This window comes from Mesoplodon mirus (genome assembly GCF_964341445.2).
Source record: "Mesoplodon mirus genome assembly, chromosome: 5".
Taxonomy (NCBI): domain Eukaryota; kingdom Metazoa; phylum Chordata; class Mammalia; order Artiodactyla; family Ziphiidae; genus Mesoplodon; species Mesoplodon mirus.
The window spans coordinates 157,949,147-157,971,821 of record NC_138980.1 but is presented as its reverse complement, the minus strand read 5'-3'; the positions used below and the strand labels follow the sequence as shown (position 1 = coordinate 157,971,821).

The window sequence follows — 22,675 nt, the reverse complement described above, 5'->3', positions numbered from 1 at the left end:
TTTATCATCTGAAGATTTTGGTATCCCCTGGGATGTGGGGTCCCAGAACCAATGCCCGGCAGATACTGAGAGACTACTGTATTTATCCTGCCTTTTGAGTGCATAAAATAAAATGCATAGGATTACAAAGAAAACCAGATCGAAAGTATTACAATATTAAAAATAAATTTGTGATAACAATTCATGTGCTTCTTTATTAGCACATTAAACAACAAATTCTAGTGGCAAGTATAATTCCAACATAGTGATGAGCCGACAATAATGTAAGATGTCTAAGTATCAATAAATGTAATGTGATATGATAATATCTCTGGTTTCTATTGGTGACAAACTCACAGATACCATTAAAACTACTTCAGCTTGCCTATACCGTAACTGTAAATAGCAGATAACTTTCAGTTATACATCGTTAAAAGTAATTACTTTTCCCATCCAAGCATTTTACCATGAATTCCACCACTGCCTCCAGGCTAAGGACCAATCTGTTCCCTGGGAACGTGGATACCAGTCTTGAACCAAGAACTGCTCTGTTAGAACCCAATCCAAGTAATAAGTTCAATCTATGTACGATTCTTTCTCAGTTTTGTGCAGACTCCAAACCCAAGCCTCCCTCCCTTCTTCACATCAGTGTCCTCCATTCTCACGCTCATCTCCAGCCAGCCCAACAGTCATTTACTGGGCACTCATTCTGTGCCAATTACTATTCTAAGTAGTCCATTTAAACCTCCACAACCTTCCCAGGCAAGTACCATTACCATCGCCCCCAAATCCACAAGAGGGAAAATAAGCCCCAAGCACACCACTTCAACTACACTCCTGCTAATTTCCTGAAGGCATTTTCAACTATTTTTCCTCCATTGCATTCTCCTACCAAAACTCTAATGGATCAATGCAGCTGTCCACTTTCTCCTTTCTGTACCTGTGCTTCAGAACTGCTGGTGGAAAAAAGATGTCTTACCATCTCAGTACAACTTAAAACTAAGCCCATCCTGGCAAATCCTTCTACGTTTCCCTAGTCAAATCTCTTACCACTCTCCATAGCAGCTGTTTCAAAACCACATTCCCCTCAAATCTCAATTCAGCTCATTTTCAGCAGGTAACATCACAGGAAGTAAATACCATCAGACAGGAACAACCTCAACTTCCAGCAATGAACCACGCCGATAAACTCAACTTCATAGTCCACACGTTCTTTTGTCTGGTTACAGCAGGAAAACTGCCTTAGGCTAATCTTTCTACCCATTCTCTCCCACCTCAAGAAGTATCTTTGCTCACAAGTCCTGCCCTCCTAAAATAGTTTAAACCTCTCGCATATATGCTGGCATCTTCTAGTGACATTCAAACATCCTCAGGTTTGCCCATCAAGAGAAAGAGACAGTCAAGGGCCAACATGGCCCTCTTTTCCTCCCATTCACGGCAAACTCCTTGAAAGTATAGTCAAAAAAATAAGTCTCCACCACTTCCCTTTCACTTCCCAACCCATGCAATCTGATACAGTTCTCAACAAGAGCTACAGTTCTCTTGAGTAACCGCCCACAAAAGCTAATGCTGTTGACTTTCCCTCCTTGGCCCCTGGCTTCCTCAACACCAGTTTTCCGCTGCAGCTCCTGTTCAGGCCTTTAAAGGTTACTCCTGTACCTATTCCTTAAGTGTGTTGTATTGCTAAGTGGCCTTTTCTTATCTCATTTATACAGTCTTCTTGAGACATCTCAGTCACTCCTGCTTGTTTAAAATGTTTTTCCAATAGCACCGCATGAGGGAAAATTAAAGTCCCCACCTCCTCCCTTCCCTTCCATCCATCCCCCCCACTGCCTCAAGGGTAACTTCTATTAACATTTGGAACATGTCCTCCCCAAATCCTTTTTTCCTCCAATGTGCACACAAACTTTGTCATACACTGGGTACTACTATAAATTAAAACTGGGCTAAGCATTTAATGAGCACCATTATCTAATCCTTAGAAGACCTAGTAAAGTAGGATTTATTCCTCCATTTTCACAAGATAATGAAACTGAGTCTCAAGGGAATTAAGGGACCTGCCGGTTATTGAGTGGCAAAGTTGGAACTGAAACTGGTCTCCCTAGCTCTAAAGCCCTAGCTCTATCATTCTGTCTTGCCTTCCAGGTCGGTCTGTCTAATGCATGATCTACAAGTGCTTCCTTTCAGCCTCCACGAGAATGGAGGAGAATATTACTCATGTTTCTTTCCACGCCTGCCACTGTTCACTGCAGACAGCACAGAAAGCGTGAGCAGAAACTGACTTCCTCTCAAGCAAATAAATTTTTTAAAAGGATTTCTGGCAAAAATGCACACACTTTTGACTAGCAAAGTTTTTTTTGGTTTGTTTGTTTGGGGGTTTTTTGACCACGCCGCGCGGCTTGTGGGATTTTACTTCCCAGAACAGGACTGAACCGGGGCCCTCGGCAGCGAGAGTGTGGAGTCCTAACCACTGGACCGCCAGGGAACTCCCTAGCAAAGTTTTAAACAGTATATTTAACAGCATCTTATTAACAAGACCTAACTATAATTCCATATTCTTAATTCTTCCCTAGGAAACATGAAGGTTTTAGTTAGTAAACACAGCAACATTTCAGTTTGCAGAACTATTTTCACATATGTAAATTATCACCTCGTCTCACAATAACCCAGTAAAGTATTATCATTTTACATTAGAAGAATCTGAAGTTCAGATAAATCAAGAAGTATAATCATGTTCACACTTCAGAATCAGCAGTTATAGCTCAAGCAGTTATACCTCAAGCCTCATGTGCCTCTAGACACAGTACTTTCACCTCTACATTACACTGTCAGTATTTTAAGCTGAGGACATTTTGGAAAGCATATAGAATAATAAAAGGATCTAAGTTTTCTATCAAGTCACCATAACACAATTTATTTATTAGATGTTGGCCTCTGCCTCTGTTTTTCCTAGCAAAAAACCAATCCCATTTGGTAGGCAAAGGCACTAAGTTACATAAAGTTTAAAAGTACATAAAGTAAAAGAAATAATTTTCAAATTCTTGAAATAAGAAAAATATAATTTTAATTCAATAAACACCTATTGAATACCAAGACATCGCTAAGCAGAAGTGATAAAGGTGACCAAGATACAAGGCACAAAATGAAAAGAAAAAAAAATCATTATAATTCAATGTGATAAATATCATAATACTGATAGGAATAAAATGACATCCATTCATTCCTTCCTATCAAAAACATGCTATGAACGGAATAGGAACCCCCTCCCCAAATTCATATGTTGAAGCCCTAACTCTCATATGAGGTATCTGGAAACAAAGCCTCGGCACATAATTAGGTTGAGACGAGGTCATGGAGGTGGGGCCCCAAGATGAGATTAGTGCTCTTATAGGAAAAGACACGAGCGATTTTGCTGTCTCTCTCTGCCATGTGAAGACACGGCAAGAGTAACCTCACCAGAACCCAACCATGGAAGCATCTAGCCTCCAGGACAGTGAGAAAAGAAATTTCTGCTGTTTAAACTAATTCTGTTGGTACTTTGTTATGGCAACCCCAGCAGACTGACACACATGCATAAACAACTACAGCATTCTAGACATTGTGCTGGTTGTACACAGGATAAGGAAAAGGCACATGAGAGCAACGAACGGTGCCCTGGGGATTAGAGCAAGGCAAAAAGAGCTTCAGCTGGGCATCAAGAGATGGGTCAGAAATGGCTGCCAGGTGGAGAAAGGGAGACCCTATAGAGAAGAATCTGCAAATACAAACACGAAGGCCTAAAAAAAGTAATAATGTGATTTCCAGGCCATCAGAGAGAAAAATAAATAAAGGATGGAGGTCCACAGCATGACCATATTTATAATACACCCCTACTAATCAGGGTACATCAAATAATGTGTTCTATCATGCAGTCACGGCAAATAATGGAGCACCTTACTTCTCACTGGAAAGATCCTATTTACTAACACAGGAAGGTGGTCACTATGTATCATTAAGAGAAAAGGGGTCACAAAACAGTACTGGAATGAGATTCCTTTTGTTTAGTAAAAGAATAAACTTACATAAGCTCGTTTAAAATAGGACTGGAAGAATAATGTAATATCAAAATATTACCGCCAACTTCCACTTCTTGTCTTTGTTCAATCCGTTCTCCATACAGAACTTTTCTTTAAAATAAAGATTGGGTATACCACTCCCCAAATCTGTCAATGGTTCCCCAATTGCACTCAGCATAATACACAAAATCCTTAGCCTGATTTGTAAGGACTCTATGTTCTGGCACTCTATCATCATCTCAGGTCTTTCTCCCTATGGCTCCACTCCTGCCTTGAACCATCTTTCAGTTCCTCAAGCCAAACCAAGCTCTTTATCACCTCGGGGCCTCGAAACATACTAGTCTGTCTTCACTGGAGTTGGCAGCTATCCATTCCCTGGGTCTCAGCATAAATATTATTTCTTTGGAAAGTTCTTCCCTGTGCCCTCCCCTCAACACCCATTCTCATACAGCATCCTCTGATTTTCTTTCACAGTAACTATCACAGTATATAATTTACACATATATGTACCTATCTGTATGTGTTTATATATATGTCTGTCTTCCTTACTACGGTGCCTACTATATAGTAGACACTCCATAAATGCCTGTTGAAGGAATAAAACTTGAATTATGGATTTTATTTTTCTCTTTTGTAACCTATATTTTCTAAATCTTTTTCAACAATGAGCATAGACTTGTATAAGAAAATAATTAAGACAACATTACTACCTATTGGTTCTTTAAACTCAAACCAATCATCTTTTCTCCTCTCTAAGCTTTAATGGTAATTAAATCCAAATAATTCTTCTATAATAATTGTCTTTCTGATCTTCCCGTTCCCTCTTCATCCAAGATCCAGGCACCAAGTTTCACAAATTCTAGTAACTTCAAGCCTACTACAAACCTTCCTGCCTCTAGCTTTTCCATCTGCCAATCCTCTTCTCACTTAAAAGAAATGCCGTTCCAAAAATCCAGTTTATCTTATTCCTGCTATCTTTAAGACCTCCAACTGCCTCCAACATCATTGCCAACTTATGTGTAAAGGTCCTAAGGGACGAATGACTTTTTATTTTCCCTAGTCTTCGCACGATCCCCCTCATAGCTCAGTTCTCATTATTAGACAACTCAGATTGTCTTCTTCAGCTGTGTAAAACAATAACATTTTTAGAAGGATAACTTTCCCATCTAGTTATTTTCACATATATACCTTCTCATAATATATCCTGTCTAGAATGCTAGTTTCCTATCAAGTCACATGCTACATCTCATTCAAAATTCTGCTCAGTGGGGCTTCCCTGGTGGTGCAGTGGCTAAGAATCTGCCTGCCAATGCAGGGGACACGGGTTCGAGCCCTAGTCCAGGAAGATCCCACATGCCATGGAGCAACTAAGCCCGTGCGCCGCAACTAATGAGCCTGAGCTCTAGAGCCTGTAAGCCACAACTACTGAGCCCACGTGCCACAACTACTGAAGCCCACGCACCTAGAGCCCGTGCTCCACAACAAGAGAAGCCACCACAATGAGAAGCCCACGCACCGCTACAAAGAGTAGCCCCTGCTCGCTGCAACTAGCGAAAGCCTGCGCACAGCAACGAAGACCCAACGCAACAAAAATAAAAATTAAAAAAGAAAGAAAAAAAGAATCTGCTCAAAACTTATCTCCCTAAAGTGTTCCCTTCCATTTCCAATATACCTCTTCGGTGACACCCCCCAACTTCAGGTCTTCTTCACTTGCCCCAGTCCCCACAGCACCGAGCACTCCTACCCACTCTACCACTGATGACAAGAGTCACTTTTCCCTTCCTCACGAAATCTGGACAAGAGCCCGCATAAGGTATTCCTCCCTTCAAAGGAATTCTCTTTTCTTACCAGCTATTGAGATGTTTTTTAATTTCCCCTGAAAGGCAGAGGAATAGAAAAAGGCTGCCACTGTTCCACAGATGAGGCACAGGCATCTGCCAAAATGTGATCAAAGAAATCTGGAGGTAAGAGAAGAGCTACGTCCTCCACCAAACAGTGAAAAAAAACATACAAAAACACAAACCCTCTTCAATACCAATTCTACTGAAGGCAGAATTTCTAATAACAAAGTTTAGAATCAGAACATACCCACAAAGGAAATGGGGAAAGTAAAGTCATGACAAAGCTTCAAACGGTAGTGTGTGGTTACTGGAGGAGATGGACGGATGCAGGAAGAGGAGACGCAAGAGTTGAAAGAGCAAGAACCCCAAAGAAGCAGAGTGCGTACTAGGGTGAGAGCAGGCGATCAGCCTACGAGAAGGCCACTTACCCTGCAACTGAACAGAAGAGCTGCAGATAAAGGCAGATAGGGAAAGACAGGTGAGGGAATCCTCCATGTGTAGGCTCAGAGCAAGGAAGGAGTAAAACAAGAGACTTCAAGGGAGGGGTGAAGATTTTAAAGAGTCACTGCGGAGAATAACGAGGACCTGAAGTAAGGCAGTGGCCCTGAGAATGGAGAGGAGAAGACAAATTCAAAGAATTAATTCAGAGAATGTAAACGGAGTCGCCTAGTAAATGTGGATGGTGAAAGAGAGAAGGCTGTAGAGTCTGACCTAGCAACTGTGTGGCTGCAAGCGGATGGGCTCTGACAAGGAATGCAGAGCATCTTAGTGCAAAGATGCAACTCCCAAATTTCCATTTCCAGTCTGAACATCTCTCCTGAACACCAAATTTGCAACTGCCTATTGAAGCAGAAAGGTTAGATATAAATATTGGGTTGGCCAAAAAATTCGTTCAGGTCTTTCTATAACATTTTACAGAAAAACCTGAACAAACTTTTTGGCCAACCCAATAAATAAGTTACTGGACCTCTCCTTTTGCATTTCCTAAAGGCACTTACAACCCAGTACAAATCTGCAGACAGTCAAAAAAGACAAGAGAGTGAACAGACTACAAGGGACTGTCCAAATGAGACCTCTGAGTTCTTTTCAAGGCCTCTAACTATTTAGGCAGATAGATAATTCTTTTAATATCTAGTTTCATTTTCAAAAATTTACAGCTTGAACAAAGTTAGAGGATTCACACTTTCTGATTTCAAAACTTATTACAGGGACTTCCCTGGTGGCGCAGTGGTTAAGAATCCGCCTGCCAATGCAGGGGACACGGGTTCGAGCCCTGGTCCGGGAAGATCCCACATGCCACAGAGCAACTGAACCCGTGCACCACAACTACTGAGCCTGTGCGCTCTAGAGCCCACGAGCCACAACTACTGAAGCCCGCATGCAGCAACAAAGACCCAATGCAGACAAAAAAAATAAATTAAAAAAAATTTAAAAATTAAAAAAAAAACTTATTACAAAGCCACAGTAATCAATACAATGTTGTACTGGCATAAAGACAGACATTAGGCCAATGGAATAGATTAGGGAGCCCAGAAATAAACCCTCACATGTATGATCATATGATTTTGACAAGGAGGCCAAGACCATTCAATAGAGAAAGAACAGTCTTCTAGCAAATGGTGCTGAGAAAATTGGATATCCACATGTAAAAGAATGAATTTGGACCCTTACCTTATATCCTACACAAAAACTAACTCATAATCGAACAAAGACCTCAAATTAAGAATTAAAACTATAAAACTTATAGAAGAAAACAGCAGAAAAGCTTTATGACACTGAATTTGGAAATGAATTATTGAATATGACACCAAAAGTACAGGCAAAAAAAAGAAAAAATAAAGTACACTTCATCATTAAAGGACACTATCAAAAGAGCGAAAAGGCAACCCACTGACTGGGAGAAAATATTTGCAAATCACATACAGGCATACCTCAGAGATATTGTGGGTTCAGTTCCAGACCACTGAAATAAAGCAAATATCACAATAAAGCAAGTCACACAAATATTCTGTGCATATAAAAGTTATGTTTACACTATAAATCATCTGACAACACAGGGTTGCCACAAACTATCAATTTTAAAAAAATGCAATATCTGTGAAGCACTTAACAAAGTGAAGTGCAATAAAACAAGACAAGGCATGCCTGTACCTGATAAGAGATTAATATCTCAATATATAAAGAACTTCTAAAACTCAACAACAACAAAAACTGATTAAAAAACGGGCAAAAGGGACTTCCCTGGTGGTGCAGTGGTTAAGAGTCCACCTACCAATGCAGGGGACACGGGTTTGATCCCTGATCCGGGAAGATCCCACATGCTGCAGAGCAACTAAGCCCGTGTGCCACAACTATTAAGCCCAGGAGCCAAAACTACTGAGCCCATGTGCTACAACTACAAGCACGTGCACCTAGAGCCTGTGCTCCGCAACAAGAGAAGCGACCGTAATGAGAAGCACGCTCACTGCAATGAAGAGTAGCCCACGCTCGCCGCAACTAGAGAAAGCCCGCGTGCAGCAACGAAGACCCAATGCAGCCAAAAATAAATAAATTTAATAAATTTAAACAAAAAAAACAGAAAGTAGCAAGTGACAGCCAGGATGTGGGGAAATTGCAATCCTTGTGCATTGCTGCTGGGAATGTAAAATGGTGCAGCTACTGTAGAAAACAGTATGGTAGTTCCTCAAGAAAATTAAACACAGAATTACCATGTGATCCAGCAATCCCACTTCTAGGTATATCTCCAAAAGAATTGAAGCAGGGACTCAAACAACTCAAACAACAATGTTCCAAAAGCAGCCTTATTCACAATAGCTTAAAAGCAGAAACAACCAAAATGTCCATGATAGTTGAATGGATAAACAAACTGTGGTATATACATATAATGGAATATTATTCAGTCTTAAAAAAGAATGAAATTCTGATACATGCTACAACCTCAATGAACCCTGAAAACATTTATGCTAAGTAAAATAGTCAGACACAAGAGGTCAGATATACAATTCTACTTAATGAAGTAGCTAGAGGAGTCAAATTCAGAGAGAGAGAAAACAGAATGGAATGAGGATTACCAGAGGCTAGGGGGAGGGGGAAAGGAGCAGTTAGCTAATAGTTAAGAGTTGCAGTTTGGAAAGGAATCGTGATGGTTGCAACATTCACAACAATGTGAAGGTCCTTAACACCACTGAGTTGTACACTTTAAAATGGCGGAAACAGTCAACGTTATGTATATTTTACCACAATAAAAAAAGTTGAAAAAAAACCTTTCCTTTTATTCTTTTAGACCTATCAGTCACAGTTAAGACTATGGAGACTGTATGAGGGAACCATTTTAATAGTTTCTAGCCCAGCACTAGGGACACTGCCCAGAGCATAAATGATCCTCAACTATATGAGGACAAGCGAGAGATAGATGGATGGATGGATGGACAAAATACTATAAGTTCAAAACTTAAAAACAATTTCTAAACGTATCAAATATTTTTGAAAATCACTAAAACATATGTTAAAACAATCTTTTAACTTTAATTTAGAATTTCATAGACGCCATCTTAAAACACTATTTGTGACAATCAAATGGAAGTTAATCCCAAAACCAGTTTCCAGTCAGCTTCCAAGCACTCTGTGAATAGACTTCCCCAGCAGGTTCTGTTCCAAGCCCTAGCTCCCCCTACTCTCCTAAACTGAAATGCCCCTTCTTCTGTACATAGTGCAACGTCCGGCCCAACTCCCCATTGCTTCTGACACTTTCCGGGACAGCCTCAGCCTAATTCACTACTTCCTCTGAACCAAAAATGTACTGTCTTCTACTACCCAACTGGCACTTAGGACAGTACTACTTTACAATGTTACTTTAATTCTCAAGTGCCTTATCTCCCCACTACTAGACTGTAAACTTGTGAAGACTAGGACTTTTCTTGTTACTTTATTTCATTCCTAGTCCCATTTAACAAAACCTTGCACAAAGTACAATTTTATAATTTGGTGCAATTTCGGAAATTGTTATTCCCACGTCTTTCCCCACTCTCAACCTCCTCAGGGAAGGCACTCTGGTAGCCAAAGGACCTACAGTGAAGGAGAAATGAAAAGTAAATTAAAAGATACAGAGGAAATGGGGAAAATGTTTCAATAAAGATAAATGTAAAAAGAAAGAGTTGTGGGCCAATGCCTTCTCGAGGCGACCCAGCCCTAAGACCTTCAAGAGATCCTGGCCTTGAACTTAGGCAGGAAGGACCCTTCCCCCTAAAAAATGGGAGAAGGGGCATCAAAAACGGGAGGTGGGGGCTTCCCTGGTGGCGCAGTGGTTGAGAGTCCGCCTGCCGATGCAGGGGACACAGGTTCGTGCCCCAGTCCGGGAGGATCCCACATGCCGCAGAGCGGCTGGGCCCGTGAGCCATGGCCGCTGAGCCTGCGCGTCCGGAGCCTGTGCTCCGTAGCAGGAGAGGCCACAACAGTGAGAGGCCCACGTACCGCAAAAAAAAAAAAAAAAAAAAAAAAACAGGAGGGGGGAACAACGAAAGGTGGGAAGAACTGGTGACCAGAGGGGTTAGAAGAGGTCAAGGACCTTTTTAAGCTTTCCAACTTAGAGCCAAGACATGATGAAACCTAATACTTCTTGTGCACCAACTATGCTAGGCACTTTACATGTGTTATTTTATTTACTTGTCATTAGAATCATTTATCATTTTGGAGGTTTGGAGGCTTCTGATGTCTCTGGAGAGTCAGCAGTATCTTATAAGAATTGTTCAAGGAAGACTCTGGACTTGGCCTAAGAATAAGAAGTGGTACTTCAGGTTTCCAGATTTCCCAGTACAGCATGCCAAGGATTACCAAAAAAAAAAAAAAAAACGGGTTGTAGGTTCAGGACAAACACAAAGATAAGCGAGCACAGATAACTAACTGCATTTGAACAGAATGTTCACTAAGCCCAGCAAAGCACAAGAGGGTTAAGAAATAATAAAAACAGTGGAAATATTAAATACTTGTCAAGATCACTATAAATCTTAATTCTTCTCTGGGCTAGGTAATTACCTATTTGCATTGTTCAACACCTTGCAGTTTTTAAAGCACTTGCACATATGCCAATTCACTGGATCCCTGCAATATAGAGGTTATGGGACAGCCCACAAATGTAGGCCCATTGTGCCCAGGGGGTAACTGAGGGTCTAAGAATTTAAAGCATTTATCCTAACTAATTATTCTAACTACTCAAGGGCAAGGCTGGAAATCAAAAACATGGTAATCTTCTGATTCCTGATCCAAGGCACCCCCTTATGTCCCTATTGCACTTAACGTGTACTTCCATGAAAGTCAGGAACCTATTTTATTGGAATCATTTGCAAATCTGTCTTCTATATAGACTGGATGCTCCTTGAGGGTAAGAAGTTTTTCTTTGCAACCTCACCACCAGCAAAGACACTGGCACATAGGTGTTCAATAGTTGGACTGAACTAGGGCTTCCCTGGTGGCACAGTGGTTGAGAATCCGCCTGCCAATGCAGAGGATATGAGTTCGAGCTTTGGCCCAGGAAGATCACACATGCCGCAGAGCAATTAAGCCTGCGCATCACAACTACTGAGCCTGTGCTCTAGAGCCCGTGAGCCACAACTACTGAGGCCCACGTGCCTAGAGCCCGTGCACTGAAACGAAGAGTGGCCCCTGCTTGCCACAGCTAGAGAAAGCCCGCGTGTAGCAACAAAGACCCAATGTGGCCATAAATAAATAAATATATATATATATATATTTTTAAAAGTTGGACTGAACTAAATCTGTTTCCATTTTATATAACAGGGCATAGATACAAAAATTAAATGACAAGCTCAATTCAGTGACTGAAATTTAAGCTAAATTCTTAAAATGCTATTTCTGAGCTTATTTTGTTAACATAGTATAAAACTGTTTAACAGTTGCATTTGAGAAACTGGAACTAGAAAATGAAACCAGAGTAAAAATAACCACTAGCAATTTAGATGCAGTCCTTTATTTCCAGTCCCTCCACAGGGCAGAGGGTAGAAAGAAGGGAACAAAGAGTTTACCTACACATTATCAACCAACAAGAATAACTTTGTTCTTAAAATTTAACTCACAACTCCCTGCAGTTCAGGATACTAAAACTGTTCCTCCAACTACTGAACTTCAAGTCAAATTGTATTACAATACAAAGTCCTATTGGAGAAAAAGATTTCTAATCCTCAACTCAGCACAAACTTAGTATTTTCAATATTAATTTTTTCACTATTTCTCAACTTTTTTTTCCATTACTGCTCCCTAAAGAAGCTTTTTCAGACTTTTTTCTATAACCACACCCTCCCCCATAAAATTTTAGTAAGATGGCACACTGTATGTGTATCTATGCTTTACACATAGAAGAAGTAAGAATTTTTCACCAATTTTCCCTCCCTTGGGTATGACGCTACCCTAAATGAAAATACATGATTTACTTAGTAAATATTTTCTGAATGGCAGCTATATGCCCAGCTGAGATATTCACCATGGGAAAATTCTACGACAGCAACACAATTTAGTTTTTTAGTTTACTGTAAGAGTCTTGACCCACAGAGCAAAATGAAATGGGCTTGAAGATAGAGAACTTCTTCCTAGTGTTTGCACCTCATCAAGGACTTGGCTCAATAAACATTTAATTAATGCATGGAAGGTATTAGAATTCTACATGTCGTAGAACAACCAGGCTACAGAAATGCTGGCTTCCTATCTCAAATCTAACAGAACTGAAAATCCAACCCACCACAACCCTGAAACCTGAAATTTTCTGTAGTCAGTTTTCAAGAGGAAAAACAAAGACAAGACACAGCCAAAACAAAAAACTTAAACTAAAACAAAGAAACAGTTTCTATTAGATACTTTTTAACCCTCTGGTTCACTAAATGCTTTGCGTATCTGATGAGGGCTATGTTCTCTTTCTCCAGAAAAATATACACATGCAACACACACAACTGCGGAACGTTTCACAGACTTTTAAATCCGTCCTGTGACTCCAATTTAAGAGCTTCCCTTAGTAAAGGAATACGTAAACTATACACAATTTATTAAGTTTAAAAATAAGGTCTTGGGCTTCCCTGGTGGCGCAGTGGTTGACAGTCTGCCTGCCGATGCAGGGGACACGGGTTCGTGCCCCGGTCCGGGAGGGTCCCACATGCCGCAGAGTGGCTGGGCCCGTGAGCCATGGCCGCTGAGCCTGCGCGTCCGGAGCCTGTGCTCCGCAACGGGAGAGGCCACAACGGTGAGAGGCCCGCGTACCGCAAAAAAAAAAAAAAAAAAAGTCTTTTTTTCATTTAAAATTTAACTTTTTCAGCTTAAAAATATATTTACAAGAAGCATTCTTTCTGGCAATGTAATGTACTTTACTATTAATTGTATTCTTGAAGATCAGATGTTTACCAAACAACTAATAAGATGAGATAATATGAATAAAATAACAGCCTATTTTATATATTTACCTGTAATACCTAAATTAAAACCCCAAGATTTACTAAATTACATTATAACACTCTACAATACTTTTGAAACATATTGCAGTCTTTCAAGCTTTGATCAGGGAAACCTAAAGCCACTAACATCAATTCCAAAATGAAGCCAGGCTCCCACCTTTGTTACTTGTCACTATACTTATTATGTGGAAGAAACATGGGGACCAGCAGTCTCTTTGTGCTGCTTCAAAAGGAAACTAGTATGAAAATAAAATCCCCTAAACAAAGACTACAGCAACTCTGAATGATACAATTTACTCTGATTAATAATAGCAGAGGGCTTCCCTGGTGGCGCAGTGGTTGAGAATCTGCCTGCCGATGCAGGGGACATGGGTTCGTGCCCCGGTCCGGGAAGATCCCGCATGCCGCAGAGCAGCTGGGCCCGTGAGCCATGGCCGCTGAGCCTGCGCGTCTGGAGCCTGTGCTCTGCAACAGGAGAGGCCACAACAGTGAGAGGCCCGCGTACCGCAAAAAAAAAAAGCAGAAAAATTATGCTGATACAAAGTAGGGAAAGTTTGCTTGGGCCAAAGGTTTAACACAACGTAAGTGGACAAGCATAATGCATTTAGGGTCTTTTTTTTTTTTTTTTTTTTTTCTTTTTGCGGTATGCGGGCCTCTCACCGCTGTGGCCTCTCCCGTTGCGGAGCACAGGCCCCGGACGCGCAGGCCCAGCGGCCACGGCTCACGGGCCCAGCCGCTCTGCGGCACATGGGATCCTCCCAGACCGGGGCACGAACCCGTATCCCCTGCATCGGCAGGCGGACTCCCAACCACTGCGCCACCAGGGAGGCCCCATTTAGGGTCTTTTGAGATTTACATGTAAGCTGACACTTACTGTAATACGTTATCTCTTTAAACATCAGAAGAACTCCCCAAATATTTGATCAAAATGATCTCAAAGTAGAATTCTACAAGATAATCTCAAATGATCCATACAGGAATGCTCAGATGGTTTAAAATTAATAAATATCAAATATTAGTATGACTTATAAAATGAATCAGTGAACGTTTTGGCCACACTGTGAAAGGACCCTGAAGCACTGAAAAGTAATCTAACATAAAATCTTATTTAAAAGATACAATCAAGTGGTTCAATGACCTCCAAAAACTAATTTTTGAGATCCTGTATATCTCTTATGTGTGTACTTACTCTTAAAAACACCTGAAAAAAATAAATGAAAACTCAAATCTTTCAAAAATATGAACAGCATATTATCTGTACTAAAGGAATAACAAAATTCCAAAACTCTGAAGTCTTTATTGTACTTTAAATTACTGAAATCTTACCACACCTTTAAATACTGAATATTTGTTAAATGAATTTCTCATTAACAGATTTGATATCCAGAGATGGTGTGTATTACTGCATGTACACAAAGAAGAATTTAAAAAAAAAAAAAAAGTTATCCATCTTGATAAGTATTGTATTTCAAAGTAGCGACCTTGGGAAACTTACTCCAAAAATGGAACACTCGGGTATCAATCGTTGGAGCCAATTTAAAAGCCACACAAAAGTCAGTTCCATCATTTTAGTTTAACTTAACTATTTTACCCTAAGTGTGTATTATCCAGCTCAAGCACTTACTTATTTTTCAAGATAGAGTTAAATTATCACATTAAGGTTCTTATCTGCAAGCATTAAAAACACTAATAATTGACTCTGGCTTTCTTTAAAAAGGGACTTTACTGGAAGGTTCCTAAAGCTTACAAAATTGAAAGGTGCCTGGAAAATCGGAATGGGAAAGACAAGCACCAAAGGGCTAGGGAGAAAGAAGCTAAAGGACTCAGGTCAGAGAACACTCTGACCCCCACACTGACACTCCTCTGATAGGTCTCCAAAAACCCCCACAAGCCTGCTGTTCTGTTCTCAAGATCCAAATCCCCAGGAGAAAATGTCTGGTTGGCCAAGTCTAGGTCTGACTGCACCACAAAAGAGAAAGGGTAAATGCTTCAACAGTGCATCCTGGAAATACATCCAATGGGAACACCCTAAAAACAAGACAAAACCTAGAAAGGACAAGGTGGAGAGCAAAACAATAAATGTCCGCAGCAGTCCAATCAGAACCATAGGAGAGGTCTACGTCTCTCTCCATTTTAGAGAGCTTTGAGGCTCAGAGATCAAATAACATGTAAAACAAAGGCTACACCTCAGACCAGGACTATACTATACTGCCTCTTTCCACTCTGCTATTCCACATGCACACTCTAAATTATACCTGGCCATTGAAAGGAATCAAATCCAACTTTAAAGCACTAAGATTTGTCATGAATGAAGATATTTAAAAGTATATGACACCAGTTATTTCACATAATTCTCAATGAGGCATTCTGAAAACACTAACTACTGGAGGCACCTACAGGAGGAAAAAAGTACCTAGCTTGTTTGCTGTCCCTTCCTCTCAACTACAGGGGAGACAGAAGAAATCTTGCTAATTATTTGGAAGTTGAATTCAAGTTTACATCCATCTGCCATCCATGCTGTGGCCTCTGACAATTTACTTCAATACCTATGTCCTCTGCCCAGACTGAGCATCGGAATCCCCAGAGCGGCCCAGGCGTTGGTGTTTTAATAAAAGACAGAAAGGAAAATCATTGGTAAAAAATCTGAAATGAAACTCACAATAACTTTAGAGTCATCCCTAATAGGTAATCTGAAGCCAGACCATCTGCTTACTGCCAAGCAAGCTGAGCCTTCTGTTCAGCAAAGGGGTGAGGGAGAGAATACTAGATTCAGGATATGAGTTCAAATAATTTTAATATTATAGATCATAAATGTGTTAAAAGTAAGCTGATAACACAATGAGAAAGAACAAATGACAACCTCACACAATATGGATGAAGTTCACAAACTTTGCTTTACAAAAGGCACAAATAAAAGTACAAAAATAGGCAAAATTATTCTATGCTGAATTCTAAAGTCAAGCCAGTGGTAACCCTTGAGGACCAGGCAGTGACTGGAAAAGGAAGTCAAGCAGGGCTTCTGGAGAGCTGGTCATGTTTCTTGATCTAGGTGCTGGTTCAACAGGTGTGTTCAATTTGCAAAAATTCTTCACACTCGTGCACTTTTCTGTGGGTTTATTATTCAACAAAAAGCATTTTTAACAAACCATAAGTCTCAGCATTTTTGAAAAGTCAAACTAATTTCACCTCTCACAATTTCTTTAAAATTCTTCTTGCTCTGATTTCAAGTAAGGTTAGCTCACATATATATAAAATGTGTCCATCATTAATGACAAACCTAAACTTTGAATTTAGCTTTTAAATATCTTAAAAGTACCCAGAAATATAACAAAGATGGACACTAAGTTAAAATAATAAAAAGTTAAAGCAGTGCATTTATTAACCTGTATATATTACAGGTAAAGTTTAGAATTTGTTAATATTAAACTTAGTAAGGGGACTTCCCTGGTGGCGCAGTGGTTAAGAATCCGCCTCCCAATGCAGGGGACACGGGTTCGAGCCCTGGTCCGGGAAGATCCCACATGCCACGGAGCAACTAAGCCCATGAGCCACAACTACTGAGCCTGCGCTCTAGAGCCCGCGAGCCACAACTACTGAGCCCGTGTACCACAACTACTGAAGCCCACGTGCCTAGAGCCCGTGCTCCACAACAAGACAAGCCACCGCAATGAGAAGCCCACGCACTGCAATGAAGAGTAGCCGCTCGCAGCAGCTAGAGAAAGCCCGCGCACAGCAACAAAGACCCAACACAGCCAGAAATAAATTAAATAAATAAATTTTAAATAAATAAATAATAAACTTAGTAAGTTAAAAGCATAAATGCCTAGAACCTATGTAAGAGAGTAATTCCTGTCCCCTAAAAAGACTGATACAAGTTGAAGACATAGCAACAGGCGGGGGGTGGGGGTGGGGGGTGGTGGAAAGAATCTCCTAAAGAGAAAGAAATGAATGGATGAGTTCCCAGGGATAGTTATTACGTAAAGATGTGAGGACAGGGGAAAATATACAGGTTAATCCCTAAAACCTAAGTCTAAAGCAATGCAAAATCCCAACCCCACCCACTGCCACTTCCAACTCCATGCACTTGCCTGCAAAAGGGAAAAAAAGTTTCCCTATGTGGTTGTTGAAATGCTCAGAAATAGCTAGTGTCTGGACCTTGGCCATGACATGGCAAAGTATAGTGACTCTTGACACAAACACAACAGATGGTTTCAATTATGTACCACCAAAGAACTTTAAATTTTCTAGGTTTTGTAAGTATCATTAAGCTTCAACAAATAAATTCTTTAGATTATCTTCATGAAAACCAATCACAGAAAAACAGCATGTTAATATGTTTCAGCTTAAACATTTAGAGTAACACATACTTAAAAAAACAAAAAAGTACCTTCTCACCATAATTTCTCATTTAGAGTGACTCATAAGTCCAAAAGCTAGTTTTGATTTTAGCGTTTAAGTTTTAGTTTTACACACAATGTATCCACATAGAAAAGTCTCAAAAACTATAAACCAAAACTCAGAAATATGGATGACTTTTCTTCACTTTGCTTTTTTTTTTTTTTGGTATTTTCTATAATGTTACTTTTGTCCCAAAGGAAAAAGAAAGAGACTTAAAGAAAAATGTTTATTACCAAGATTCTAAACGGTGAAGCCTAAAAAAAGCTTTCTTTTTTTTTTTTTAAGAATACTTTCTAAAAATCACATTTCTAGGACACTATACAACTAGTTTGCTTTTCCAAAGAACAAAAAGGAATTTCACATACAGTCTGCTTTCATCATAACTCAGTAATTAAAACACAGATACTGGGGCCCCTTTCATAGCCAGAGGGACATCAACTTTTTTCAAGAGATCATCAGAAAAACCTAAGCAAACTGGAAACCCAGAAAATGCAAATACTCTAGACATGTCCATCAAGGTAAATTTTAACTCATTAGATTACTAAATATCAGGAGTCCACAAACAATCCATATAAAACTCACCTATATCTGATAAGTTTTGGTGAATAAGACTAAGCTGTTTTAATAAGACAATTTTTTTTCCCACCTCTGTGAATTGGGAAAACTTTACTAAAAAAAAAAAAAAAACTTAGATATTTTTGTATCTGACTCTCAAAATGTGCCGTCTGTAGTTTCCATAGGGAGATAAAACAAGCTTCTGGGACCCCTCACCATACACGATTTATACAATATCCATTCATCTGTCTGACCCTCTGGCAGGTCTCTAAAAATAATCATTTTTGGAGACACACGTGATAAAGCAAATATAGCAAAATGTTAATTATAGAACCTAGGAGGTGAGTGGATAGGTGTCCACTGTAGCATTTTTCCCAACTTCTCTATGTGTGAACAATCTCACAAGGTACTGGGGTGAAAACAATCGTTTCAAAGTCAGAACACAAGTATCTATCGAAACGCTGAGGCCTTTCATCAAATCACAAACCTAGCATTTCAAGCGCGCCCACGAAAATGCCCCTCCTTGAGACTGCAAGACTTTTTTTTAAGAATAGTAAACTGGTAAAATGTAAACGCGATACTAAAAATAATCTCTCACGCAAAACAAATTTACCTAGGAAGTCAATTTCCAGGTTTCATGAGATTTTTGTTGGACTTTTATCAGTAAAACAACTTTTGCCTCCATTACCATTTCACCGAAATGTTTTCAAAATTCCAAACAGTACACCTTAAGTTGTTGTTGTTGTTGTTGTTGTTTTTAATTACCCAGAAAGCAGATGAGTGCACCTAGGTCCACTGATCTCCCAGGTCCTAAAACCTGCAGAACCTATGAGTTCGGGTGCACTCTAACCTGCAAGTCTCCAGGTGGGAATTGTACCCTGGGGTCTACCCGGGTTAAACACGCGGAAAAAAGCGAGGAAGCAACAGACCGCCGGGGAGTCAAAATGAAAGGAGTGACTGTGAAAGGAGAAAGGGAAATCCAAGCAATCAGGGCTGGGAGGATCTGGAAGCACGGGACCAGCTGGGCGCTCCCGGGCGCGGAGCTCGGGAGCTGGGAGGGCAGAGGCGCGGAGCCGGTGGCCAGGCTCCCGCCTGCCGCCGGGAACCCGCACCGGCCGCCCCCGCCCTGACCGCTGCACCCGCACCTCTCGGTCCTTGAGGCCCAGAAGGAGCACCTCCTCCATCAGGGTCAGCCGCGTTTCCTTTGAGTCGCCCTTGTCGTCTTCGTCCTGCTCGTCGCGGCGGCTCTGCGCGTCGTCCTCGCCGTTGCCGCCGCCGCCGCCAGCCGCCCGCTCCTTGTCGGCGGCGTTGCGGGAGGCCTCGGTGCGCCGCTGCACCAGCCCCGAGCTGCGCTGGGTCAGCGAGGTCATGGCTCCGGCCGAGGCACCGCGCCGGGCCGAGAGGGACGCGGGACTTGCCGGGTTTCCCTCTTCCTCCCTCCGCGGCCCCCGACCCGCGCTTCCGTGTTAAACCCGGGCGCTGGGGCGACGTCCGTCGGTAGCGGGGCTGGGTGCAGTCATGGGGAGACGGGCTGGGCGTCGGGGCGGGCGAGGGGCTCCTTCCTTCCTGCGGTCGCAGCCCAGGGGCTGCCGGAGCTCCGAGGCGGAGGCGGTGAAGAAGGAGGAAGCGGCGGCGGCGGCGCCTTTCCAATATGGCGGCGCCGGCTGACGTCACTGGAGGATGTGGCACGGCCGCGGCGGGGCGGGCCGTGAGAGCGCCGGAAGCGGCGGGCAGGGACCCGGGGGCCGGGTCCCGCTGTCTATGACCCCGTCTCCGCCCCCCGGGTTTTCCCCGGCGCTCGCCCTTTCTTTGGGGTTCCTTCGCCGCCCGGCCCGCCGCCCCCCTCCCGTGACGTGTCCTTCCTCCGCCCGCCTTCCCCTGTGTCCCCCAAAGAACCGGGGCTGGAGCCAGAGTCTGGCAAGGCCCCAGCGAATCCGAGCAGCTTGGCCTCGCGAGGGTGAACCCTGCTCCGTCTGGAGCTGTCCCCTTAGCACCCCAGACACCACCGTCCTCGGAGTTGGCCTCGCCCGGGGCTGCAGAGACCCGGCTTGGAATCCGGGGTCCCCACGAGTCACTGGAAGGACTTTGCTCACCGCTGATGGGGCGGGGAGAGGGCGCGCGCTCTGCCCACATTCCCAGACCCCTCAGAAGGAGTAACTGCGTTTAAATGGGCTGCAAACGGACTTTTAGTTTTTCTGGGCGTATTACGCTATGAAAAGAGAGGTTAGAACAAACTGAATAGTTTTGTTTGTAAAACTTTGTTCCTCCTTCCCGACCAGGGCACAGTGAGTACAGTTAGTACTGCACACGTCGGTACAGTCGACCTTAACGAACTTTTTATAGAGACAATAAACCTGTTGAGTTTCCTGCCACGTCTTTGTACACATTAAATCTTTCAGTTTACTTACTCGGTTAAATCCTCTTGGCGTGCTTGACAGTTTGAGCAAGTTATGTTAAAGAATAGATGTCCAACCTGAGGGGGGAGGGTTTGTAGGGCCAGAAGAGTGGAGCTTATAAGTAAAACATTATCCAGAAATGGCATTGTATGCCATCCGATATTATTTAAAGTCAATAGTGATCACAGGCTGTGGTTACAGAATGATTTAGACAGGAGGAATGTAACAGGACTTAAGCTATAAGAAGCGATAAACGCCCACGGTAAAACCATCGCATAGAACAGTTTTGGCTTACAGAGTTCTTCCCCTTCCACAAACCCATTATCCAGAACGCATACTGGCCGTGCACCATCACCATCACCCCGTGCCCGGGAAAGTGAGAAGCTAAATCTCCTGGGATGGGGAGAAGGGGGCAGGGTGAGCACAAAGTAGACCCTCCCTGTTTCCTATCTTTTGGGGCAAAGGTCAATTTCACCTCAACCAATGTCTCTCATTAACATGAAGCTGCAAAAGTCTTTGCAGCTTCTTCCGTGTTCTCCTTTGCTCTCTCTTAGATCGTTCACTCTGAGGGAAGCCAGCTGCCATATCATGAAGACATTCAAGCAGCCTTATGAAGAGGTCTAGTTGGGAAGGAACCGAGGCCTCCTGCCCAACAGCCATGTGAGTCAGCCATCTTGGAAGTGGATCCCAGCCCCAGTCAAACCTTTAGTTAGCATCTTAATTGCAACCTCATGAAAGAGTCTGAACCTCTACCACTGAACATACACAGAGAATTTGTGCTCCTCCCCATGTCCGCATCTGTCATGGGCATAATTCTAATACAGCCCTCATAATTCTTGCTGCCCTAGTATCTACACTTTTGTGTAATCCCCTCTCCTTGAGTGTGAACAGGCTTTGTGACTTACTTCTAACCACTAGAATATGGCAAAAGGGAGGGAATGTTGCAGATGTAATTAAGGTCCTTAATAAATTCACTTTGAGTTAATCAAAGGAGAGATTATCCTGGGTGGGCCTGCATAATCAGGTGGCTGTAATCACTTTCCCTTGAAAGTGGATCCATCCCTTCCCTAATTAGAGAGACTTGAGTCAGCTGAGACATTCTCTTGATTGCTCTCAAGACACTCTTGAGGAAGACAGCCATGTTGTGAACTGCCTTTGGAGAGCGGTAACCTCTAAGAGTTGATGGTCTCAGTCTTAGAACTACAGCAACTGAATTATTCCAACAACATGAATGAGCTTGGAAGAAGACCCTAATCTGCAGATGAGAATGTAGCCCAGCCAACACTTCGATCACAACCTTGTGAGACTCTGAGCAAAGAATCCAGTTAAGCTATGCCAAACTCCTGACCAATGGAAACTCTGAAATAATAAATGTGTATTGTTTTAAGCCACTGAACTTGTAGTAATTTGTTATGTCATTGATGCAAGTAGGTTGAAAAAAATAAAGGGTGGTAAAATATATACCATGCAAACAGCAACCATAATCAAGCTAGAGTGACTATACTAATATCAGGCAAAATAGACTTTAAGACCACACATAACACACAACATTGTAAATCAACTATATTCTAATATAAAACAAAAATTAAAATAAGACCACACATACACACAAAGTTACTAGAAATACACTCTCACATTTGTGGTCAATTGATTTTCAACAAGGATGCCAAAACAATTCAATGGGAAAAGAATAGTCTTTTCAAAACAAATGGTACAGGGACTTCCCTGGTGGTCCAGTGGGTAAGACTCCACGTTCCCAATGCAGGGGCCGGGGTTCAATCCCTGGTCGGGCAACTAGAACCCACGTGTGTGTCACAACTAAGAGTCTGCATGCTGCAACTAAAAGATCCTGCATGCTGCAGTTAAAGATCCTACATGCCAAAACGAAGATCCCACTTGCTGCAACTAAGATGCAGTGCAGCCAAAATAAATAAACAAACAAATGGTACAGAAACAACTGTTTATCCACATACAAAAAAAATGAAGTTGAACCCCTACCTTAT

General features: G+C 42.0%; 1 protein-coding gene across 2 annotated transcripts in view; it reads right to left on the bottom strand.

Moving 5' to 3' along the window:
* The window catches only part of GOLPH3 (golgi phosphoprotein 3), a 53,344-nt gene extending 32,920 nt beyond the window's left edge, over nt 1-20,424 (bottom strand). The window contains exon 1 of one of the 2 annotated variants that reach the window (XR_014294318.1): nt 19,422-20,424. Coding sequence is in view for 1 of the 2 variants with exons in the window: in XM_082624157.1 (XP_082480283.1) it covers nt 19,422-19,646 (225 nt within the window). In the remaining variant the exon portion in view is untranslated. The remainder of the gene's footprint in view (nt 1-19,421) is intronic. The other variant, XM_082624157.1, reaches the window with a different exon arrangement.
* Nucleotides 20,425-22,675: the final 2,251 nt, after the last annotated feature.